This window comes from Trichomycterus rosablanca, chromosome 12 (assembly GCF_030014385.1).
Source record: "Trichomycterus rosablanca isolate fTriRos1 chromosome 12, fTriRos1.hap1, whole genome shotgun sequence".
NCBI lineage: Eukaryota > Metazoa > Chordata > Actinopteri > Siluriformes > Trichomycteridae > Trichomycterus > Trichomycterus rosablanca.
The window spans coordinates 36,421,719-36,444,919 of NC_085999.1; the positions used below are offsets into that span (position 1 = coordinate 36,421,719).

General features: G+C 41.2%; 1 protein-coding gene across 1 annotated transcript in view; it reads right to left on the bottom strand.

Moving 5' to 3' along the window:
- Nucleotides 1–2,635: 2,635 nt before the first annotated feature.
- The window catches only part of asic4a (acid-sensing (proton-gated) ion channel family member 4a), a 54,985-nt gene continuing 34,419 nt past the window's right edge, over nucleotides 2,636–23,201 (bottom strand). Inside the window, exons 2-10 of the mRNA XM_063005584.1 lie at nucleotides 13,149–13,293; nucleotides 12,835–12,962; nucleotides 12,598–12,751; nucleotides 8,276–8,329; nucleotides 7,117–7,273; nucleotides 6,416–6,507; nucleotides 5,163–5,242; nucleotides 4,886–5,029; nucleotides 2,636–3,232 (exon numbers count right to left, since the gene is read on the bottom strand). Of these exons, the coding sequence (XP_062861654.1) occupies nucleotides 3,113–3,232; nucleotides 4,886–5,029; nucleotides 5,163–5,242; nucleotides 6,416–6,507; nucleotides 7,117–7,273; nucleotides 8,276–8,329; nucleotides 12,598–12,751; nucleotides 12,835–12,962; nucleotides 13,149–13,293 (1,074 nt within the window). The 3' untranslated portion in view covers nucleotides 2,636–3,112. The remainder of the gene's footprint in view (nucleotides 3,233–4,885; nucleotides 5,030–5,162; nucleotides 5,243–6,415; nucleotides 6,508–7,116; nucleotides 7,274–8,275; nucleotides 8,330–12,597; nucleotides 12,752–12,834; nucleotides 12,963–13,148; nucleotides 13,294–23,201) is intronic.

The window sequence follows — 23,201 nt, forward strand, 5'->3', positions numbered from 1 at the left end:
ATATCTCTCCTCAGTCGTGCTCGGCGAGCCGCTCGGATCGAGCTGTTGAGTAGTTCACACACAGCGATTGAGAGCCGAGTTTAGATCGCCGAGCGAACGCCGAGTTGTTCCCGAGCTGCCACATCTAGCGGCGACCAGTCGGCGAGCGAAAATCTGGGCAAAAGTCGTGTAGTGTGAACTTGGCATAAGAAAGGTTTGTGTTACTTGGTTGTTCATGCTAAAGCAAGAACTCTAAAGAAATCAGTCCAAGCTAAGAGTAAAGAACCCGTAATGTAATGTAGTTTTGCTTTTTCTATTCTTTTTTTATTAGAAATAATTTTAGGATTTTAATTTGATCTTAAAAGCTAAGGCTTAAAGCTTAAGTATTTAAAATTCTCACTATTAACAGTGACTGTTTACTTTTTGCAGCTGCCATCAAGCAGAGAAGCTTTCATTTTGAGTCTTGGAGGCCAGCACTCAAAGGCACCACCAGGGAGCTAGCAGAAGTAAGCTAATGTGCTTTGAATTAGTAGCAAAAGCTAGAAGAAATAAAGTAAGACCATCCTGGACATGATGATTAAAATGACACCAGGGAGCATTAAGGAGAAATGATTAGATATTTCTGATGTACTGTAGAATCCTGCACTGTCTGACATAATCTGACAGCTAATCATTCCACACTATGCAGAGTATTCTTTCATTCATTTATTCATTCATCTGTATAATTAATGCTTATAATATATGATTAGCAACATGTTAGTAGTCAGGATGAGATGAGTGTGCAAACCTATGGAGTAGAAAAATATTACTGTACTTCTCAATAGGACTAGAGGAAAGACAAAAAAAAGGACCAAGCACCGAGCCCTGTGGGATACCAGTAGAGTATTGATGTGGATTCAGGTGAATCATTTTCATATAAACTAATACAATCACATTTGAGTAAGAAGGTAAACCACTGCTTTTCTGAATCAGTGATTTGTAACTAAGTAAATTGATTCGAAGTTTAAAAAAATAGCATGGACTCATGAGTAAATGTCCCAAGGGCAATTTCAATTAAGTGTGAGATTTGGTAAAATCAAAAATAATAATTGTAGACTACATGTTTAGATGTTTAGAAATTGAAGACACCAGTTGGTAGCCGCTGATATGGAATGGAAAAAGTCATGTATAGATATTACTGTACATCTCAATAGGACTAAAGGAAAGACAAAAAAGGACCAAGCACCAAGCCCTGTGGAATACCAGTAGAGCATCTGCCTTAAGTAGCCTATTGATGTAAATTCAGATGAATCCTTTTCATATAAACTAATACAATCACATTTTAGTTAGAAGGTAAACCACTGCTTTTCTGAACCAGTGATTTAAAACTGTTTAAATTGCTTCAGAAAGATCCAAAAAGATTAAAAAAATAGCATAGTCTCTTAAGTAAGTGCCACAAGGGCAATTAGTAGCTGCTGATGTTGAAGTAGTTAAGTGTGCAACTTCTAGAGATTGTGGAGAAGTTGATATAAGTAATAGAAAGAAGGAAGACATTGGAAATAATGAAAAAATTTTAATTATTTTGTCTTGTGCTTTTCTATATCAAACATATAAGTTTATATGTCCAAGCTTTATTTCAGGAGATGGTGTATTTAATATTCAGGATGTTAATAATGTTGACCATTACTTGATGCTCTTTAGCTGTTTCAGCCAGAACTCCAGCTGCTGCACTAGTAGTTTTTGTGTATAAAAAGAAGAGTCGAGGGATAATGCGTTGATCAGGGTGTGACTCCGTACACAAAGCTGATAGCATATGAACTTGCCTCATGCAGGTCAAAAGATGCAGTTGACTACTGCACACGTGTGTTATAGAGTGATAGTCACGGCTTTCGTCAGTCAGAGTGGAGGTCAACATCAGAAGATGGGAAGCGTAATGCAATCGAGCAGCTGGATACGACTAGACTGGGAGGAAAATTGAGGGGGAAAAATATGGATGTAATTAACTCAAATGTGCATAGACAAAAAACATTTATAGTTAAAATAATAACAGACTATACACCAATAAAAAAACACCGGTTAAAATCACCTCCTTGTTTCTACTCTCACTGTCCATTTTATCAGCTCCACTATAGCTCTACAATTACTGACTGTAGTCCATCTGCATGCTTTGTTAGCCCCCTTTCATGCTGTTCTTCAATGGTCAGGACCACCACAGAGCAGGTATTATTTAGGTGGTGGATCATTCTCAGCACTGCAGTGACACTGACATGGTGGTGGTGGTGTGTCCAGCAGTGACAGTGAGCTGTTTAAAAACTCCAGCAGTGCTGCTGTGTCTGATCCACTCATACCAGCACAACACACACTAACACACCACCACCATGTCAGTGTCACTACAGTGCTGAGAATGATCCACCACCTAAATAATATCTGCTCTGTGGTGGTCCTGACCATTGAAGAACAGCATGAAAGGGGGCTAACAAAGCATGCAGATGGACTACAGTCAGTAATTGTAGAGCTATAGTGGAGCTGATAAAATGGACAGTGAGTGTAGAAACAAGGAGGTGGTTTTAATGTTATGGCTGATCGGTATATGTGGATTTAGCAGATTTTATCACTGAAAAAAAAACACTTACCCATAAATAGATCATCCCATTTTAAAAACTCTGCAGAGACCATGTTACAAAATTAATTATATATTTAATATAGTTTCAGAGATTAATGACAAACCCTTTATTTATATAAAGAGAACATCGTTAAGCATGTGTATCCTAGAGATACGGATACAGAGATGCTACTGATCTGATCCACACTGGAATGGTTCTACAGTTAAGATGTTCTACAGTGTTCTCAGTTATCGCTGAAGAACCTCACTCAGTCCGTTCCAACATAATCATCTAGCTGAAAATGACCTGTATGAGTCCTTTGGGTCGATGATGGCATTTTTACTCCACCATTCTGACAAAAACTTACAGATGGTGAAAACACTAAATATTAAAGTACTAATCCAGAACCCGTTTCTGAAGCATCTCTGCTGTCCTGAAGTTCATCACACGTACACGAACACACCGTCTGGTTCTAAAGTTCAGCTTTGGCTGTAGCTTTCAATGCTGAAGTAAAAATAACCCGGAACACAGATGGAAGTCCAGTGTGTTGGTCAGCAGGCGAAGTCTTCATGACGACGACGATGATGATGATGGTGGTGATGGTGGTTTGGGAGAAAGGTTTTGGTGAATGTTGCTCCTTCTGCATTTTTCTCTATTCTTTCACTTGTATCCTGGTAGTAAACAAACAAAACACGCATAACACAAGATTCTCTCATCAGCTGTTCAAAATACAGGGTTATACCAAACCGTGACTTCTTAATTTAACTTATCAGAATCTTTAGATCACTTGGTTTCTTAATGACCATTTATTCTTACTTAAATTTTAACCTAAAGTAAACTTACAGTGATAGACTATTAAATAACTTTGCAAGTACAAGCAACACAAAATTTCATTTCTTGGGTCTTTGATAGCTGAAGAGGCTCTTGGTGGGTTCTCGGTATAAGCATTGGTAGCTCAGCGGTAAAGGCACGCTGCTGGAGTTTTTAAACACCTCTCTGTCACTGCTGGACTGAGAATAGTCCACCAACCAAATATATCCAGCCAACAGCGCCCCGTGGGCAGCGTCCTGTGACCACTGATGAAGGTCTAGAAGATGACCAACTCAAACAGCAGCAATAGATGAGCGATTGTCTCTGACTTTACATCTACAAGGTGGACCAACTAGGTAGGAGAGTCTAATTATAGAGTGGACAGTGAGTGGACACGGTGTTTAAAAACTCCAGTAGCGCTGCTGTGTCTGATCCACTCATACCAGCACAACACACTAACACACCACCACCATGTCAGTGTCACTGCAGTGCTGAGAATGATCCACCACCCAAATAATACCTGCTCTGTGGTGGTCCTGTGGGGGTTGAAACAGTATGTAGAGAAATAGATGGACTACAGTCAGTAATTGTAGAACTACAAAGTGCTTCTATATGGTAAGTGGAGCTGATAAAATTGACAGTGAGTGTAGAAACAAGGAGGTGGGTATTATGTTATGGCTGATCGATGTAAATATGACAAAGGCATTCTATTATATTCTACAATTGAGACTGGGAACAATAGAACATATTCAAGTTGTATCTGCTACATCAAGGCTTTAACAAAGTATTGAAAAAAGGGTCTGAATATGTTTGTGAATAGGAGATTTCAAAATTTTGATTTGATGGGTAATAATGGCTAACTAATAATAGAATGTTTTTACTTCATTATTCTGGTTGATTTATTGTAGATTGATTATAAAAATGGTGATTATAACATCAAATTCACAACACAATAACGTGTGCAGAAACTTCTGAAGCTTGGCAAAAAAGAATTCACAAATTAAAACATAATGAAAAAAGATATAAATAAAATAATAACAACACAAACAGATAAGGTGAAACTATTTTATAAACTTTCCCCAATACTTTTAAAGGCCAGTTAAAAACAAATTTCTTTATTGTTTTCTGTCATTTTCTCCTGATTTAGTGTTGTCAATTTGTCCTCCGCTGCTGGGGGATCCCTGATCTTTTGCAGTCGAGGAGGGTATATTGCTGCTCACGCCTCCTCCGACCCGCGTGCAGCCCTTAACGGAACCCTTTTCCACCCATGCACTCTGCACAGGCGCCTCTATCTGCCAATCAGGGTCCTTACACAGCGTTTGAAGACCCTCCCTGCAGGCACTACTAACTATACCCACTAGATGGCATAATCTAGAGTTTCGAACCGAGGAGTTTAAAAATCTCGGCGCTGGTGTGCTACCTGCCACCTGGGCGCCCAGTTTTAAATTGTGTGCAATTTAGTTTTCGGACCCTGATGACCTTCACTGATGGCTTAACTGAACCTGTAATCTCACCTTGATCTTTGTATCTTGTAGATTTACTGTAGCTACAGTGCTGCACTGTTGCTGATGCTGCTGTTGCTGCGGTTGTTGATGTTGCTGCTGATGTTTTTCCTCTTTTTGTGGCTTCAACACTCGCTGCAACCTGAACTTAATTACCTGCACAGAGGGTGACAGATGGAACAACGTGTGGATGGACGTAAGAATCAGTGCTAGCCATGATACTTCTCACAGATTAGCTCACCAAACTGGACCATTTATTATACAAACCCAAGCATTACCATTGGTTTACCTCATAAATGTAGTCGAGGATCTCCAGGATGGTGAGGACGCTCGCTCCTATGAAGAGTCCCATCTGTCCTCCGATATCACCTGAGATTAAAACAGAACGTAGAGGAAATAAGAGCACGTCCAGCAGTGTGACACTCTGGTCCTGAAGGAAAACACCACTGTGTGGAGTTCAGAGCTCAATCCTTATAAAAACACTCATGCTTTTCTCTATACCAAATATAACCAAAAATATCCAGCCAACAGCGCCCCGTGGGCAGCGTCCTGTGACCACTGATGAAGGTCTAGAAGATGACCAACTCAAAAAGCAGCAATAGATGAGCGACAGCGAGTGGACAGTGGACAGCGAGTGGACAGCGAGTGGACACGGTATTGGAAAAACTCCAGCAGCACTGCTGTGTCTGATCCACTCATACCAGCACAACACACACTAACACACCACCACCATGTCAGTGTCACTGCAGTGCTGAGAATGATCCACCACCTAAATAATACCTGCTCTGTGGTGGTCATGTGAGGGTCCTGACTATTGAAGAACAGGGTGAAAGCAGGTTAAAACAGTATGTAGAGAAACAGATGGACTACATTCAGTAATTGTAGAACCACAAAGTGCTTCTATATGGTAAGTGGAGCTGATAAAATGGACAGTGAGTGTAGAAACAAGGAGGTGGTTTTAATGTTATGGCTGATCAAGGTATATAAAATGACTTTATATAGCATGACTGTTATTGTGCTAAAAACAAGGTCCATGGTTTGACATGGCAGGTGTGAAGAAACTCCAGTGGCCTGTACAGAGCCCTGACCCCAACCACAATGAACACTGTTTAATTGTGAGTCAGGGCTTCTTATCTAACATCAGAGCCTGACCTCACAAATGTGCCCAAACTTAGTGTTGTCAGTTTCCAAACCATTAAAATGTGTCATTAATAGAAAACACGATGGAGGTATACAACAAGTTCCTCCTCACTAAATTCAACAACCACGTCTTTATAGAACTTGCTTTATGCACATGGTTATGGTCATTCTGGAACAGGAAAGGGCCATCCTCAAACTATTTAAAAAAAATTAGAAGCATGTTATTAGTTTTATCTAACTGATTGTCTCCTGATTGTTGTCTCTCAGTATCTCAGAGTTTCATACTGGAGGATGTTCCACCATATAAAGAGCAGTAATAAAACACAGTAACCGAGCTCTCTAACTAATCATACATAAATAAATCACTTCGATAAATAAAGTCGAAAAGGATCGAATACTCACCCAACAATCCGGCAACATCATACGCTTTCTTCTGCTCGATCGTCTCATAGTTCAGAGCTTCAAAGAAGATATCCAGAATCAGGAAATTTTCTCTACAAATGTAAAAGAAAAAAAAAAGCATCACATAACATTTCATAATTATTAATACAAATGACAAGCAAAAAAAACGACATATATTTCAGATTAATAAATTAATAATTACTTTATTATTTTTGTTGTAATAATAATAATAATAATTATTATTATTATAATTATTATTTATTATCATTATTATTTTTACCTGATATAATACTCTGATTTCTGGTATTTTTGTTAAAAACTATTGTTTATTGCTAGTATTATTTTTATTTTATTACTGTTATTATTATTATTCTTATTTTATTATTATTATTACCATTATTATTTCATCATCATTATTTATTTTTTTTTATTTTTTTTATACATAATCCTCTGATTTCTGGTATGTTTTGTTAAAAAATGATTGTTTATTGTTATTATTTTATTATCATTACTATTATTAAATTATTATAATTATTATTATTTTATCTTCATCATTATTTATTTATTTATTTATTATTTATTTATTTATTTTACCTGATATAATCCTCTGATTTCTGGTATTTTATTTTATTGTTGTTTATTGTTATTATTATTATATTATTACTGTTATTACTATTATTATTATTTAATTATTTTTTTACCTGATATATTCCTCTGATTTCTGGTATTTGCGGGACAGGTAACGAGCCGATCCTTTGCTGGGAATCTTCACCATGGAGAGTTCTTTACCATAGCGGGTCAGATTACACGGAGTCTCACATGGACACGAGGACTCACCCGAGGTCTTCTGCATCACATCTGTATCACACACACACACACACACACACACACACACAGTGGTGGTTACAGTGAGATCTGTTCATCTGGATTTTACTGGATCTTTAATGAGGCTGGAAATCCATCTGACAAAGCAGATAATGACATTTATGAACAATTAGATGAGGAAGCTCATTATTGTTCACAGATCATCTCATCATCGTCTCCTCAAAAAGACATAATCCTTTAATTTTATGAGCTCCATAAAACATGAAGAGGCAAGAACAGCAGCTCAGAGGATCTACAGACTGGTGCTGAGCTCACAGACAGTGGTGTGTACTGGAAATTAAATCTTGTCCTATTTTACTAGAAGTATATGTACAGACATCTAGCGGGCATAATTGGTGGTGCCTGCAGCAGACACGATTCTGCTAGGGTGGGATGACCGGTCTATGTGGGTGGGGTCTTTAAACGCTGTGTAAGGACCCTGATTAGCAGATAGAGAGGCGCCTGTGCAGAATGGGTTCCGCTAAGGGCTGCACACGGGTCAGAGGAGGCGTGAGCAGCAATATACTCACCTCAAATGCAATCAGGGATCCCCCAGCAGAGGAAGACAAATTGACTACGCTAAAGTAGGGAGAAAATGGGAGAAAATGCAAAAATTCATTGGGCGAAAGGCGAGAAACGCCCCGGACAGGTCGCCAGTCCATCACAAGGCATACACATACACACACACACACACACACTTGGGCAATTTTAGTATCTCCAATTGACCTGAATGGAAGGAAGCTCCCGCAGGAAGCCCACATAGACACATGGAGAACATGCACATGGAAAGGACTAAATGTAAAGGCTTCATGCAGTGATGTAACAGTGCTACCCACTGCGCCACCTTGGATGAAATTGTAAATGTAAACATATTTTCTCCTCTCTGTATCATTAATAATGCATTTGTGTAAATGTTTCCTGATCATGTATTCCTGTTTCACAGCTTTTACCTCAGAGGTTTCTTATACAGTATGAAAAATGGAAAATTGGACTTACCCAGTGCTTTGTCCACACAATTCAGCTGGTCAGGGGTGCAGATGTCGGCGATGCCTAAAAAGGAAAACACAAAATGAATACAATCAATAAAGAATAAAACAGAAACTTTTCCTGTCTAGATGCTGTTAGAAATAATTATAAGTGAAGGTTTATGGAACTGAGGACTGGTTTACTGAGGTCAGGAACTGAGGTTAGATGAAAAGGGGTTCCAATTCATCAATTCATCTTCAACCAAACTCATTAAACAGTGTCTTTACAGACCTTGCTTTGTGCAGAGGGGCAAAATCATGCAACAGGACAGCATTTCATTTTTATTTCATTTCATTTTTATGTTTCACCGATGCTTTATCTTTGTCAGGGATGCGGCAATGCAGTTACAAACTCCTTCTGCATGTGGATGCACAAATGAAAGCCTTTAGCAGTGTTGGGGATTTAAACCCTGGATGAGGGCTAGAGTGATTTACCACTGCGCCAACTGGAAGAATATCATTTGGTTGGGATGGATGGATGGATGGATGGATGGATGGATGGATAGATAGATAGATAGATAGATGCTCGCTCTCCCTTTTAGTTATGATGTAATAATTAGGGGTGCCGGAGTCTAAAGCTACTCTCTGCAAAACTGAGAGAAAAATTTTACTCAATTCACATTTTTAACTACATTTTCTGTTGTTTTACCCCCAGGTGGTTCTGATGGAAACCTGTTTACCCAACCGAGGTTAAGGAATGAAGTCGAGACTTCCGTGCCAACAATGCTGCTCCTGCCAGATGTGACGGAAACCTGGTGTGTTTGCACCAAAAATATCAAAGACTCACTACAGGCTTTATCACAGACTGGACTGAACAATGAAAAACTCCAATTATTATTATTGTTTGTATGATTTGTGTAACTCCTATTTATTTAAATTATCCTCCAGGTCACCCAAAGAGGATGGGGGTCGCTGCTGAGTCCGGTTCCTCTCAAGGTTTCTTCCTATAATTTTAAAAGAGTTTTTCCTTGCCACTGTCACCCTCGGCTTGCTCAACAGGGGTTTTTGGTCTGTTGGTCCTGGATTCTGTAAAGTTGCTTTAAGACAATGTCTATTGTAAAAAGCGCTATATAAATACATTTGACTTGACTTGACTGACACTGGCGGCTTGTTCCTCACCCGATTACCTTCTCTACATAAAGCTTTCCGTTTTCTAGTCTAGTTGAGCAGCACTGCACTTGTTCATGTGCTATCGCCCTGTTGTACCTCGCTCCATTCATGCTTTGTTTACTGATTACTGACAGGAAATCTGCAAGGGGGCAATTACTTTTTCTGCTTGTGTCCTAAAAATACAATTAAATTGTTAGATAATCACCTGTTATCATTTCTATTTTTTTGTGCAGTGGCCTCCTGACTTAGCACTCAGATTGCACTCAACCCCGTTCCATCAAACCCCCTGATGCTCGTATTAAAAAGTCTTTAAAAACCGATCATTGATTTCCTCCCCTCACAGCACGCCAGGTCCTCGCTAACGGCCAGAGCTCATCAGCGTGGTGATTAATTAATGCAGAACCTAATTGTGGCACGTGAGACACATCGCTCTGAGCTAACATTTATGAAACAAAGCTTCATTTAATTCGCAGATGTTAGAAAAAGACAAAATGAATCCAGACTCCATTAGATACCGGTGAGGAGCTCGGAGATTTGGACGCTCTGATCACTCATTAGCACGACTAATAAATAAGGACACAAACCTTTTCTGTTATTTTTATTTAAAAGCAGGGGGTCACGTAAGGGGTCTGTCTGAAAATTTGGTGATCTCTCTACATAGACGCATTTGACGTCATCCTACACTCTGAGAAGAAGGCACGTCTAAATTCCTAGAAACCTTAAAATGCTCAGGTGGCGCAGCGGTAAAAACACACGCTGGAACCAGAGCTGGGATCTCGAATACATCGTATCGAATCTCAGCTCGGCCTGCCGTGGCTGAGGAGCCACATGAACAACGATTGGCCTGTTGTTCAGATATGGGCGGGACTAAGCCGGATGGGGTCTCTCTCTCATAACTGGTGCAATTACGACCTCTACTGGCTGATTGATGGCGCCTGCACAGAGATGAGAAAAGAGTGCTCTCAGGGTGTGTCTCTCCGTACACAGTGCTGATCCGCATTGCACTCGTCAAAGTGTAGGTGATAAGATGGATACGGCATGCTGCCCACGTGTCGGAGGGGGCATGGGTTAGCTTCATTTTCCTCAATCAGAGCGGGAATCGGCATTGGTGGAGAGGAAGCATGGCGCAATCGGGCAATTGGATGCGCTAAAAGGGAGAAAATGCATAAATAAAATATATATTTTTAAAAATGCTCCTACTAAGGTGCCTTAATTCTGAGTGATAATCTGACTAAATAACGAGGGAGCGTCCGATGCTTCCTCAGCACTGAAGGCAATCCCAGCATTCAGTGCAGCACGACTTTTCTCACAAAAAACGACAAACATGGTGGACGAATGCGGAGCAACCAACGGAGTTCTTTTCAAATGTAAATAAATTCTCAATGATTTTTAATCTGTATAAAGGTGCACAAGTGTCGTTTATTTGCAAATTCGGGCTCGTCAGGGACAGTTTAACCATTTTCGGTACACAGAGGGAGATGTTAGCTGGCGTGCTAGCGGGTTGTGCCGCTCAGCACATCGGTTTGAATGGCCTGAGGCTAACTGTAACATAATTGCCGTAATCGATGTCTAAGTAGTGCGTCTAAATAATCTGCCTTATACGTCGATGTCTTATTAGAATCCTCTCTACTGAGGCAGCTGATCAGGTAGGCAGTAGGCAGCAAGGCAGCTCACTAGGTTTCACGCCGACTGGTTGTATAAATAAATTCTAGCTCATTCCATCAGGCGGTAAAAAGTATAAAATATTGAAGGTGCGCTAGTCAATAATGCATCATTCCTACTATTACATATACCTGTACACTTCACGGCCAAAAGAATGCAGACACCCATTCTAACTGTTCAGTTTAATACACCATTACGCATATAGAAAGGTTCATAAAAATGTAGCTTGATGTTGTTATTGTTATTCCAGAGAACTGACCCAACCACACTGAATACATTTACAATATACTGGAACGTCTTGATGCATGCTCAATAATCCAGGTACACAAATCCACAAAGTTGAATCAGTTCATCTGGACACAGGTTTGTTGTAGCGATACGTTTCGTCACTCATCCCAGTGACTTCTTCAGTCTGAGCTGGTGGTGAATACCCCCAACCTTATATGCTGATCACCGCACATTGCATAACAATGAAACCGGTGATCAGGTCCATATGCAAATCACAATGAGCATTAATTACAATGGCCATGTGTGCCTTTCACATATGATTGGGGTATAGCTCCTATCACGGCATTGTAACACTGCTCCAGTGGATCGAAGGGAGGAGGCGCTGTCTAAGTGCAAACCAGTGGTGATTCAGTTGAGACGGATATTCTTCAAACACCGTGTTTCAGTTGCTTTCAAACCCCAAAACACGCTACACCAGAAATTAGTTCACCTAAGGACCGGGTCCCTCCACACAAACAGAGTAACGTAGTGTATGCTGTTAGGTGCTGGGAGGATTGCCGGGAACTGTACATTGGTGACACTAAACAGCCACTGGCGAAACGGATGGTCCAGCATAGAAGATCGACCTCTTCTGGCCAGGACTCCGCGGTTTACACCCACCTGCAAGCCAGCGGCCACTCATTTAATAATAAAGATGTGCAGATACTTGACAAGGAGGAACGCTGGTTTGAACGAGGAGTCAAAGAGGCCATGTATGTGAAGAGGGAACGGCCATCTCTTAACCGGGGAGGGGGTCTGAGAGTACATCTCTCACCATCTTACAACGCCGTGATAGGAGCTATACCCCAATCATGGCCACTGTAATTAATGCTCATTGTGATTTGCTTATGGACCTGATCACCGGTTTCATTGTTATGTAATGTGCGGTGATCAGTCGTTATGCAAATCGTCTGCATATAAGGTTGGGGGTATTCACCACCAGCTCAGACTGAAAAAGTCACTGGGATGAGTGACGAAACGTTTCTCTACAACAAAACTGTGTCCAGATGAACTGATTCAACTTTGTGGATATGCACTGGAACATCATTTGCAAGCCAGACCTTTTTGGTCAATGCCCAACCTACAGACGTGACCTGAAAAATGACACACTGCAAATCTTGTGGAAAGCCTTCCCAAAGTGGTGATGACTGAGAGCAAACAAAGCTGAGGACTGTAATGTCACCAAGTTCATAATCAGGTGTCCACATACATTCGGCCATATTTAAGTACAATAAATATGATTTATATAGTTACCAGGCATGTGCACCATGCGGCACTGACACTCCTGCAGGACCAGCTGAGTCTCACAATGTAAACGACAGGCGCTGATGCTGTACGATTCGTACCCGGGGATGGATGGATCAGAGGAGGAGCGGCAGTTCCCCCACGGCTGGGGCAAATATGTCAACTACACAGAGCGGGACAGGAAAACATGTAATAAGAAATAAATCAGGTATTTAATGATGTGTGTATCTGTGTGCTGGTTCTTACTCGCTGCTCCTGACACGAGACGAAGGTCTGGAAACCCGGAGAGACTCCGAATCCGAGCTGATGGATGTACGGAGGCTCATCCTGACTGTGGATTTGTACTCGGATCCCCGCTTCTAAAGACGTCTCATCTGCAGACAGACAGGAAATCAGGGTATAAAAGTGTTATTAGAATAATATTACAGGACACACTTTTATAAAGAAACAGAACAGCAGGTTTCACAGCGAGAACAGCAAGTCAGAGTCAAATACCAGGAACTGTGGCAACCCGGACCAGGATAAAGCAGTAGTAAAACAATCAATGAATCTCCTCTTACTTGTTTCTCTCCAGATCGGCAGATATTCGTCCTGCTCGATGTCCAGCATGATCTCCAGGCCACTTCCCATCCCTCCCTGCTTCATTTTTCTTGACATCGTCTTATTCCCGTTGAATGTGTAGCATTTCCCGTATCTTGTGTAAACCTGCAGGTAAAAGAAACCCACAATCTTATAAAAGTAACAGACCGAACTCATCATTATAAGACAAAAGGAGAAAAAATAAACCAGCTACATCAAAAGTTAAAGACTAGAAAACTTCTTTAATAAGCCATTTATTCATCAACATTCTCCAGGTCTCGGGACGTTTTCAGCTGAATCAATAAACGTTGTACAGAGTCCAATTTAAAACCTTTCATAAACTCCCAACAGTAGAAAACAAAAGCACTTCTGCCACACCAGCGCTCGCTGGTTTCCTCTAACGTGAAGTTAAAGGTGACGTAAAGATTATTATTCCGCCTCAGCGTCTCCGAGCTACCAGCTTCACTGACACTGCAATGAGGAGGAAACAAACCACAGAGGAGGGAGAAGATCGGTGCAGGAGGAAGACGAGGGAGTAATAAGCACCGGAACGGAGGGATGAGGACAAAATAAACAAAACGGTATTTCTACAGCGCATTCTGGGTATGACTGGTGGTCCGTGTTTTGGATGGGACGAGGGTAAACAGGCGTTATGTAGGCTGAGATAATCCAATAGAAAATTAAGAAAGAATGACAAAGAAAAATCAGAATCAGGACTAAATATAAATATAAAAATATAATATTCTTCAATACATTCAATACATCAACAGCTTTAGCCTGGTCAGGGTCCCATTGGGTTCAATTCCCCTGGATGAATCATGAATCAGAAACACTGGTCACAAGGCAGGAACACACTGGGCAGGGCACCAATTCCATTAAAGTGCTCTGACCAAAAGCTTTATACGCTATATTGTGGTGAGGTGGAGGGGCATTTCCCCTTGATGGCGTATCCCATACGGCCGCTCAGGTGGCGGAGCGGTAAAACACGCTAGCACACGAGAATACATCGTATCAAATCTTAGCTCTGCCATCCGACTATCACTGCTGGACTGAGAATAGTCCACCAACCAAAAATATCCAGCCAACAGCGCCCTGTGGGCAGCGTCCTGTGACCAGATGAAGGTCTAGAAGATGACCGACTCAAACAGCAGCAATAGATGAGCGATCGTCTCTGACTTTACATCTACAAGGTGGACCAACTAGGTAGGAGTGTCTAATAGAGTGGACAGTGAGTGGACACGGTATTTAAAAACTCCAGCAGCGCTGCTGTGTCTGATCCACTCATACCAGCACAACACACACTAACACACCACCACCATGTCAGTGTCACTGCAGTGCTGAGAATGATCCACCACCTAAATAATACCTGTTCTGTGGTGGTCATGTGGGGGTCCTGATCATTAAAGAACAGCATGAAAGGGGGCCAACAAAGCATGCAGAGAAACAGATGGACTACAGTCAGTAATTGTAGAACTACAAAGTGCTTCTATATGGTGGGTGGAGCTGATAAAATGGACAGTGAGTGTAGAAACAAGGAGGTTGTTTTAATATTATGGCTGATCAGTGTATGTAATGTACTTTTACTTTTGTAAGTACACTACTCTAATGTATAAGGACACCTACACTAAATGGCCAAAAGTACTGGGACACCTAGGAAAGACAAACTGGGATGAATGTTTTCCCATAAAGTCCAGAGTGCCTCTATAAATTAAAATTCACTCTCATTCTTACTCAGTTCACTCTGGTTTCCTTCCTGAAATGCTTCCAAACCTCATTAGCGTCTCATTCGCATAAATCCTCCCAGTTCACTTCCATCCTAAATTGGCCTTAATGGTTTCCCATTAGGAATCATTCCCATTCCAGTTTCCCTCAAAATGGTTTCTCCTCATTTCTCTGTTAGGACGTGATTCTGCACCAGCAAAACAACAATGCATTAAACCACCGGCTTTAATGTGATGCATGTAATAAAATGTAATGTACAGTTTGTTGGCAGACACATTACTTTTCAGTACGATCGAGGTAACAGTCTGAGTAATTGTCCTGCCCTGTTAAAGCCGCCACTGTTCCACGTACAGTGTATTTATGGACAGTTGTTTGTATAGATGATCTTGAGACCTGAATTTGCATCAAAAAAGCTTCCTGCACTTTTCTACTGTAATGGCTGCAGCTCAGTCAAACTAGCCCCTTTAATCTAGGCACCGAAGTCACCAGTCACAAAGCATGAAAAAAATGATTAGGTTTTTTTTTTTTTGGAAAACTATTTTAACACTAGAAAAGGGTCCAAATAACGAAAACCATTCCACATTTCCAGAAAGACTGTATAATCGATGAAGTGGAAATAATAATGGACCTAGAGTCGATCCCTGAGGGACACCCTGTGTAAAATAAGCAGGAAATGATTTATAGCTACCAGTGCATATGAAGTGAAACCGAACACAAACTAAATAAATGATGGTTTCGAACTCCCACCATCCCACAGCATTTCTTCATATTTTCAGCCTATATTTTTCATCTCAGTGATCATCAGTATAAACAATCTGGTAATACATGTTCACGCTTGGTCGGAATACTCGGGTACGTAACCATGATCCAATCTGAGCTTGTTAAAGTGAAAAGATCATAACTGCAGGACTGTGCTCTGTTTGAATAGAATAGAACGCCTTTATTTGTCATATATACTTTTACATGTGTACAGTACAATTCAATTCGTTCTTCGCATAAAGTCAGAGCGTTTGTATGGCGCCCCTGGAGCTGAGAGGGTTAGGGGCCTTGCTCAAGGGCCCAACAGTGGGTGCAAGCCAGAGCTGGGATTCAAACTCTCAACCTTTTAATTGATAGGCCAAAGCTCTACCTAATAGGCTACCACTGTCCCACTGTTCCACTCTTCTTCGCTGGCAATAACAGCCTGCACTCATCACTGAAAGCTTTCCACAAGATTACGGACTGTGTCTGTGGGAGTTACATCCATCAAAGTGAAAGAGCTTTGTTAGGTCAAGCACCGACATTGCACAAGAAGACCATGCTCACAGTCAGTATTCCAATTCATCTCAATGCTGTTCCAAGAGGGTGAGTTCAAGACTTTGTGCTAAGCATTAGCTGACATCATAACAATGTCATATGTCACTAATGTCATAGTATACAGCGATCAGCCATAACATTATGACCACCTCCTTGTTTCTACACTCACTGTCCATTTCATCAGCTCCTCTTACCATATAGAAGCACTTTGTAGTTCTACAATTACTGACTGTAGTCCATCTGTTTCTCTACATACTTTGTTAGCCCCCTTTCATGCTGTTCTTTAATGGTCAGGACCCCCACAGGACCACCACAGAGCAGGTATTATTTAGGTGGTGGATCATTCTCAGCACTGCAGTGACACTGACATGGTGTTGGTGTGTTAGTGTGTGTTGTGCTGGTATGAGTGGATCAGACACAGCAGCGCTGCTGGAGTTTTTAAATACCATTTCCACTCACTGTCCACTCATTAGACACACCAACACCTAGTTGCTCCACCTTGAAGATGTAAAGTCAGAGACGATCGCTCATCTATTGCTGCTGTTTGAGTCGGTCATCTTCTAGACCTTCATCAGTGGTCAGAGGACGCTGCCCACGGGCCGCTGGTGGACTATTCTCAGTCCAGCAGTGACAATGAAGTGTTTAAAAAGTCACCCCGTATCCTGCGTTGGCCTCATTGGCTGTAGTTCCACATAGCACTCGCTGCCACTCGCAACCTGCTCACAACGCCTTTCACACCTTTCTGTTTCTAACGCTGTGCTGGAGACGCTGTAACACTCAAACTCCCCCATCAGGATCAATAAAGGATTCATGTTATGGTTCTGGCTTTGTGGACAGGGTCAGTCACACCAGAAAAGTAGCTGCCACAGGGTTTATACTGTAGAATAAAATTCATTTAATAGCACTGATTTTATACAGCTGTTAGCAGTTGATGTGACTAAAGCACTCGTGTCCACATACATGTAGCCGTGAAATGTAGCGACGCACTGCTGCAGTGGAGTAATGATGTTCAGGACATAAACGATCGGTCAGTGGTCAGAGTCCATTAACTCTGTAAGTACTGGTTTAACTGAAGTTTACTCACTGTTCAGTTTGGTTCTTCACAGTGAACGATGGAGACGTTTAATCTGAAGATCAGAGTGAAAGAGGATCTCGGGGTTGCACTCCATTAGCTACAAGTGCTAACACCATAAAACGTCCATTTAGCACCTATCAGCTCCGTTTAACTCCATTAAAGCACTGACTGGCACAATCTGTTCCTCTGGTGGACCAGATACAGAACTGTCATAACACATTCACACAGCTGATCAGAGTAATTGAGAAGTTTCAGATGACTGCGTTAATCAGATCTGGTGAGCAGACACAACTTCAGCCTATGTATCGTTTACCACTCGCTCCACACTGAAGACCAGCCTGACCAGCATTCAAAACCCATCAAAACCAGTTCAGCTAAATTCATCCAAAATACCTTTAAATCTATTAAACCAGACCAGCTCAACCCAGCCTTACCAGCATCCAAAACCCCTTTAAAACCATTAAACCAGACCAGCTCAATCCAGCCTTACCAGCATCCAAAATCCCATTAAAACCAGTTAAGCTAGATCCAGCCTGACCAGCATCCAAAACCCATCAAAACCAGTTCAGTTACATCCAGTCTGACCAGCCTAAAAAAAACCATTAAAACCAGCCTCCAAAAACCCATCAAAACCATCAAACCAGTTTAGCTAAATCCAGCATGACCACCATCCAAAAACCCATCAAAACCAGTTCAGCTAAATCCAGCCTGACCACCATCCAAAAACCCATTAAAACCATTAAACTAGTCCAGCTAGAATCAGCCTGACCATCAACCTAAACCAATTCAAAACCATTAACCCAGTTCAGCTAGATCCAGCCTGACCACAAAACCTGCATGACTTCCAAAAACCCATTAAAACCATTAAAGCAGAGACTGGATACTGCAATTATTATTATTATGTTTAATGCTTTGCATTATATATAATATATATTTTAAATAATATATATATATATATATATATAATCCCAAAACAACTAAACTCTATGTTGTGTATTTCAGTGATGAGAGTTCTGTAGACTGTTCAGTGAATAAAATGCTGAAAGTAATAAAGTGAGTGTGTGTCGCGGTGTGTGTGTGTGTCCTTATACTCGAGTTACTCTGGATTGTAAAATATCATCACAACATCAAAGTCCAAACGTAAGTCCTGACCAGTGAACTCCCACATGGCATTATGTAACACTTCTGCTTTTAAACTACTGGGAACGTGGGCAGCTTCCTAAAAAAGTTCACCAGCTCCAGCACCCACACGCTACCGGTGGATCCCGAAAAAGACTGAACACCGGAATCCAGGCATGATCTCTTTTTTAGTGTTCTCTTATCTTCAACATGCACGTTCAGGGTCTTTTTCTTTCTTTATATAAAAGAGTGCAAGTCTATCACACGCTATTACACACTTACAGATTCCTTTATTTATATTTACTTTCACACAGGAGCAACTTACGCCAGGTTCACACTACACCACATTCCAAGTCGTCAGATCTCTGTACAGTTCGCACTACACGACTGATCGGCGATAGGGGATCACACACTACACCATCTATCACCAGGAGGAATCACAGGCGAATCTGTCCACTCTCCAAAACTAAGTTTTGTCACTAAAACAATCGTGAGGAGTGACGAGGGGTTTAATGATACCACGTCCAAAAATACACGTCAACAAGTAGCGAGGGATCAAAGTTGTTTGTGCACTGATGTGCAACGTAAAAGAAAGTAGGAAAAGAAATGAATCCGAGTGGATTTGGCTACATGACCAGCAGGGATCATCTGTTCTGTACTGAGTTGAAGGTTAATAAATATTTTTTGCAATGCAGCGTGGGTATTATGGTTTGGCGTGAACGATAAGATCACAAAATACTGTAAATCTTGTGTGTGTGCTGATGTATTCTGATAGAAACTATATTACGCCCCTGTCCCACGCTTTAACACTCCTCCCCCAGGTCACCCCGTATCTGGCGTTCTCATCTGCAGTAGTTCGACGTAGCGCTCGCTGCCACTCGCAACCAGCTTACAATGCCTTTCACACTACAGGATTCTGAGTCACAGTCTGGTCCAGATATTTAACATGCTAGATGTTTTTCCTGCTTCGCCAAGCGCTCAGTTCACACATAGCGACTGAGAGCTGCAGACCTACAGATCAAAACATAACATTTAAACAGAAAGCTAATGGAATTGGGGATAAAATACAGACCATGAAGAAAGAGCAACGCAACATCACTGCTGGGAGGAGAACAGCGCTTCACCCAAAAATATAAAGCCAAAAGCGTCCTGTGTCCAGAAAGTGTCCACTGATAAAGGACTAAACAGAAATAAGCACACACTGTGTCTCTAACTGTCCACCTACAACCAGCACAGGAAATGTGTTCCTAATAGAAATTTAAAAATCTCAACAACATTGCTGCACCTGCTACACACATATACACTGATCAGCCATATCATTAAAACCACCTCCTTGTTTCTACTCACTGTCCATTTTATCAGCTCCTCTTACCATACAGAAGCACTTTGTAGTTCTACAATTACTGACTGTAGTCCATCTGTTTCTCTGCATACTTTGTTAGCCCACTTTCATGGTGTTCTTCAATGGTCAGGACCCCCACAGGACCACCACAGAGCAGGTATTATTTAGGTGGTGGATCATTCTCAGCACTGCAGTGACACTGACATGGTGCTGGTGTGTTAGTGTGTGTTGTGCTGGTATGAGTGGATCAGACACAGCAGCGCTCACTGTCACTGCTGGACTGAGAATAGTCCACCAACCAAAAATATCCAGCTAACAGCGCCCCGTGGGCAACGTCCTGTGACCACTGATGAAGGTCTAGAAGATGACCAACTCAAACAGCAGCAATAGATGAGCGATCGTCTCTGACTTTACATCTACAAGGTGGACCAACTAGGTAGGAGTGTCTAATAGAGTGGACAGTAGTATTTGAAAACTCCAGCAGCGCTGCTGTGTCTGATCCACTCATATCAGCACAACACACACTAACACACCACCACCATGTCAGTGTCACTGCAGTGCTGAGAATGATCCACCACCTAAATAATACCTGCTCTGTGGGGGTCCTGTGGGGGTCCTGACCATTCAAGAACAGGGTGAAAGGGGGCTAACAAAGCCCGCAGAGAAACAGATGGACTACAGTCAGTAATTGTAGAACTACAAAGTGCTTCTATATGGTAAGTGGAGCTGATAAAATGGACAGTGAGTGTAGAAACAAGGAGGTGGTTTTAATGTTAAGGCTGATTAGTGTATACAGAACATGTTAGTGCCACTGTAGTGCTGAGAATGATCCACCACCCAAACATCATCTGATCAGTGAGGGTCCTATTGGGGTCCAAGACACTCTGGAACTCTAATCAAAGTTACAAATCATTCCAAGGCAGCTACATTTTCATTTGTTCATGTTTTTAGAAAGATGTTGTTCTGAATATATAAGCTATAAGTCCATATGTTTGCGGACACTCTTTTGTTATAAATAGATTTAGGTTTTAGGCACACAAATTGCTAAGCCAGGTTACAAATTCCCACAGATACAAGTCTTGTCTAAAATCTTGTAGAAAGCCTACAAGAGTTAAGACTGTTATGGCCAAAAAGAAAGAGAAATGGTTGGTCCAACAAGCTTGCGATTAGGTGTCCACATACTTTTGGTTATGTAACATAGGTTTAGTTAACAGTGATTTCACAGCAGCCATCGTTTCACGATCACAGTGCTTCACGTGTGCTGTTAAGGACGTTTATTTCTAATAGCTGAAATCATTTCCTCTCGTTATTTAAACACGTGCTGCAGTAATTAGTGCTGAATGAAGCCGGTCGCTTCCACACTTCTCCAGGAAACCACTTTAAACTCCCAGTTTAATCACGACCTTGAACGCTGCACTTCCTCACCCACCTTATGTAAATATTAAAACCTTCTTCTACAGGGAGTCGCCTCGTCCGGTCCCGACTCTACAACAATCTACTGTAATTTCCCACAAGGCCTTACTGTAGCATCACGTCAGCAACGGGAAATCTGGCATCCGAACTCATATTTAAGCCCATGAGCCTCGTGTTCCTCTGGGAATACTTTTTTAATAAATGTAATAAGTTTTAGAACATGACTCTGGGGCTTCCTGACTATCAGCTTACTGACTCATCAGGGTTTGAACCGCCGAACTTCAGTCGACAGCATAAAGTTTGATTTGGTCTAAAGTTTGATTTGTGGAAGCTCCATAAGAAATACTGCATACAAACTGATGCAAAAAGTGATGTCAAAATTATAAGACACACATTATGTGGCAAAAGGCCACGAGATCCTGATGTTACTGCATGAGACAAGTTTAACAAGAGAGAATCAATAAAGTCTCAGAGTCCTGAGATCTGATCAGATCTTCTCGTATTCACTGGTGCATTCCTGTTTCCTTACTGGTTTTCTACACTGGTTTGTGCTGATGTGGATTAAATCTTAGTACAGTAGAACCTCGATTTAACGGACCTCCATTTAAAGGATTTTGGATTTAACAGACAAAATCAGAAAAACCAAACGTCTGGTCTGGTCCAATTGTTCATAATTCCTGCGAGAAGCGAACCAAGACCTGTAGTTCAGTAATTGTCCGATTCTCTGTTGTAGCCTAGCGGTTAAGGAACTGGACTAGTAATCGAAAGGTAGCTAGCATCCAAACTCATATTTAAGCCCACGGGCCTCCTGTTCCTCTGGAAATACATTTTTAATAACTGTAATAGTCTGTTGTAGCCTAGCGGTTAAAGAACTGGACTAGTAATCGAAAGGTAGCTGGTCGAAAGCCCCATCACTGCCAGGTTGCCACTGTTGGGCCCTTGAGCAAGGCTCTTAACCTTCAATTGCTTAGACAGTATACTGTTGCAGTAATGTAAGTCGCTTTGGATAAAAGCGTCTGCTAAATGTCGTAAATGTAAATGTTTACATGAGTGAGAGGCATTATTTTGTTGGGAGGCTTGCTTTGTTCTCGCCTTTTTCTCTGTATTCTATGCTTAAGTTCTAGTGTAAGTAAGTAAGTAAACATTTATTTATATAGCACTTTTCTAAGGCAAGCTACAAAGTGCTTCACAATCAATAAGATACAATATGAATAAAAGAAATAAAACAAAAATAAAACACACATAAAATACATATAAAACCAGAAAAACAACCCGGCTACATCCATGAATGGAATAAAATCAGACATTAACCATACAAACAGTGCAGCTCTATCTAATAAACAATAAAACAGAAAACATCATCTAGTGTCCATTCTCAAAGGCTAAGGTATAAAAATATGTCTTAAGCCTTCTTTTAAAAATCCCCTTTGACCCAGCAAGTCTAATATCCAAGGGCAGGGTATTCCACAACTTAGGTTCCGTTTTCCGCTTTGTCCTAGGGACAACTAAAAGCTCTTGACTGGAGGACCTCAGAGTCCTGGCACTGGAATACGGCACTAAAAGGTCAGAAATATATTCTGGTCCATCACCATGCACCGCCTAGAATGTAAAAACCAAGATTTTAAACTGAATCCTAAAAGCATCAGGCAACCAGTGCCTAGGTAAATGAAATTTCTCCACAGTAGTACAGTTCAACAATTTTAATATTTATCTACAGGTTTTACATTATATATTTACATACAGTGGTACCTTAAAACTGAACGTCAGTTCGTTCGGGGCGTGGCGTGGAGTTTAAAAGGCGTTGAGTTTTAAGGTATTTTTTACCATAAGGATGTTTGGGAAACCTGTTAATGCGTTCCATGGTCTCGTGGACTTGCATATATTTTAGGCTCAATATTGAATTTTACAAAATGTAAAGAAATCACCGGAAAAACACCATCCGCTGTCCGAATGTTCGCTCACTGTATATATATAGAGAGAGAGACGGTCGGAGTTAACTTGTTCATGACGTCACGTGTTTTGCGGATTTCTGTTCGTAATCCAAAATTTGTTCGTACATTAAGTTGA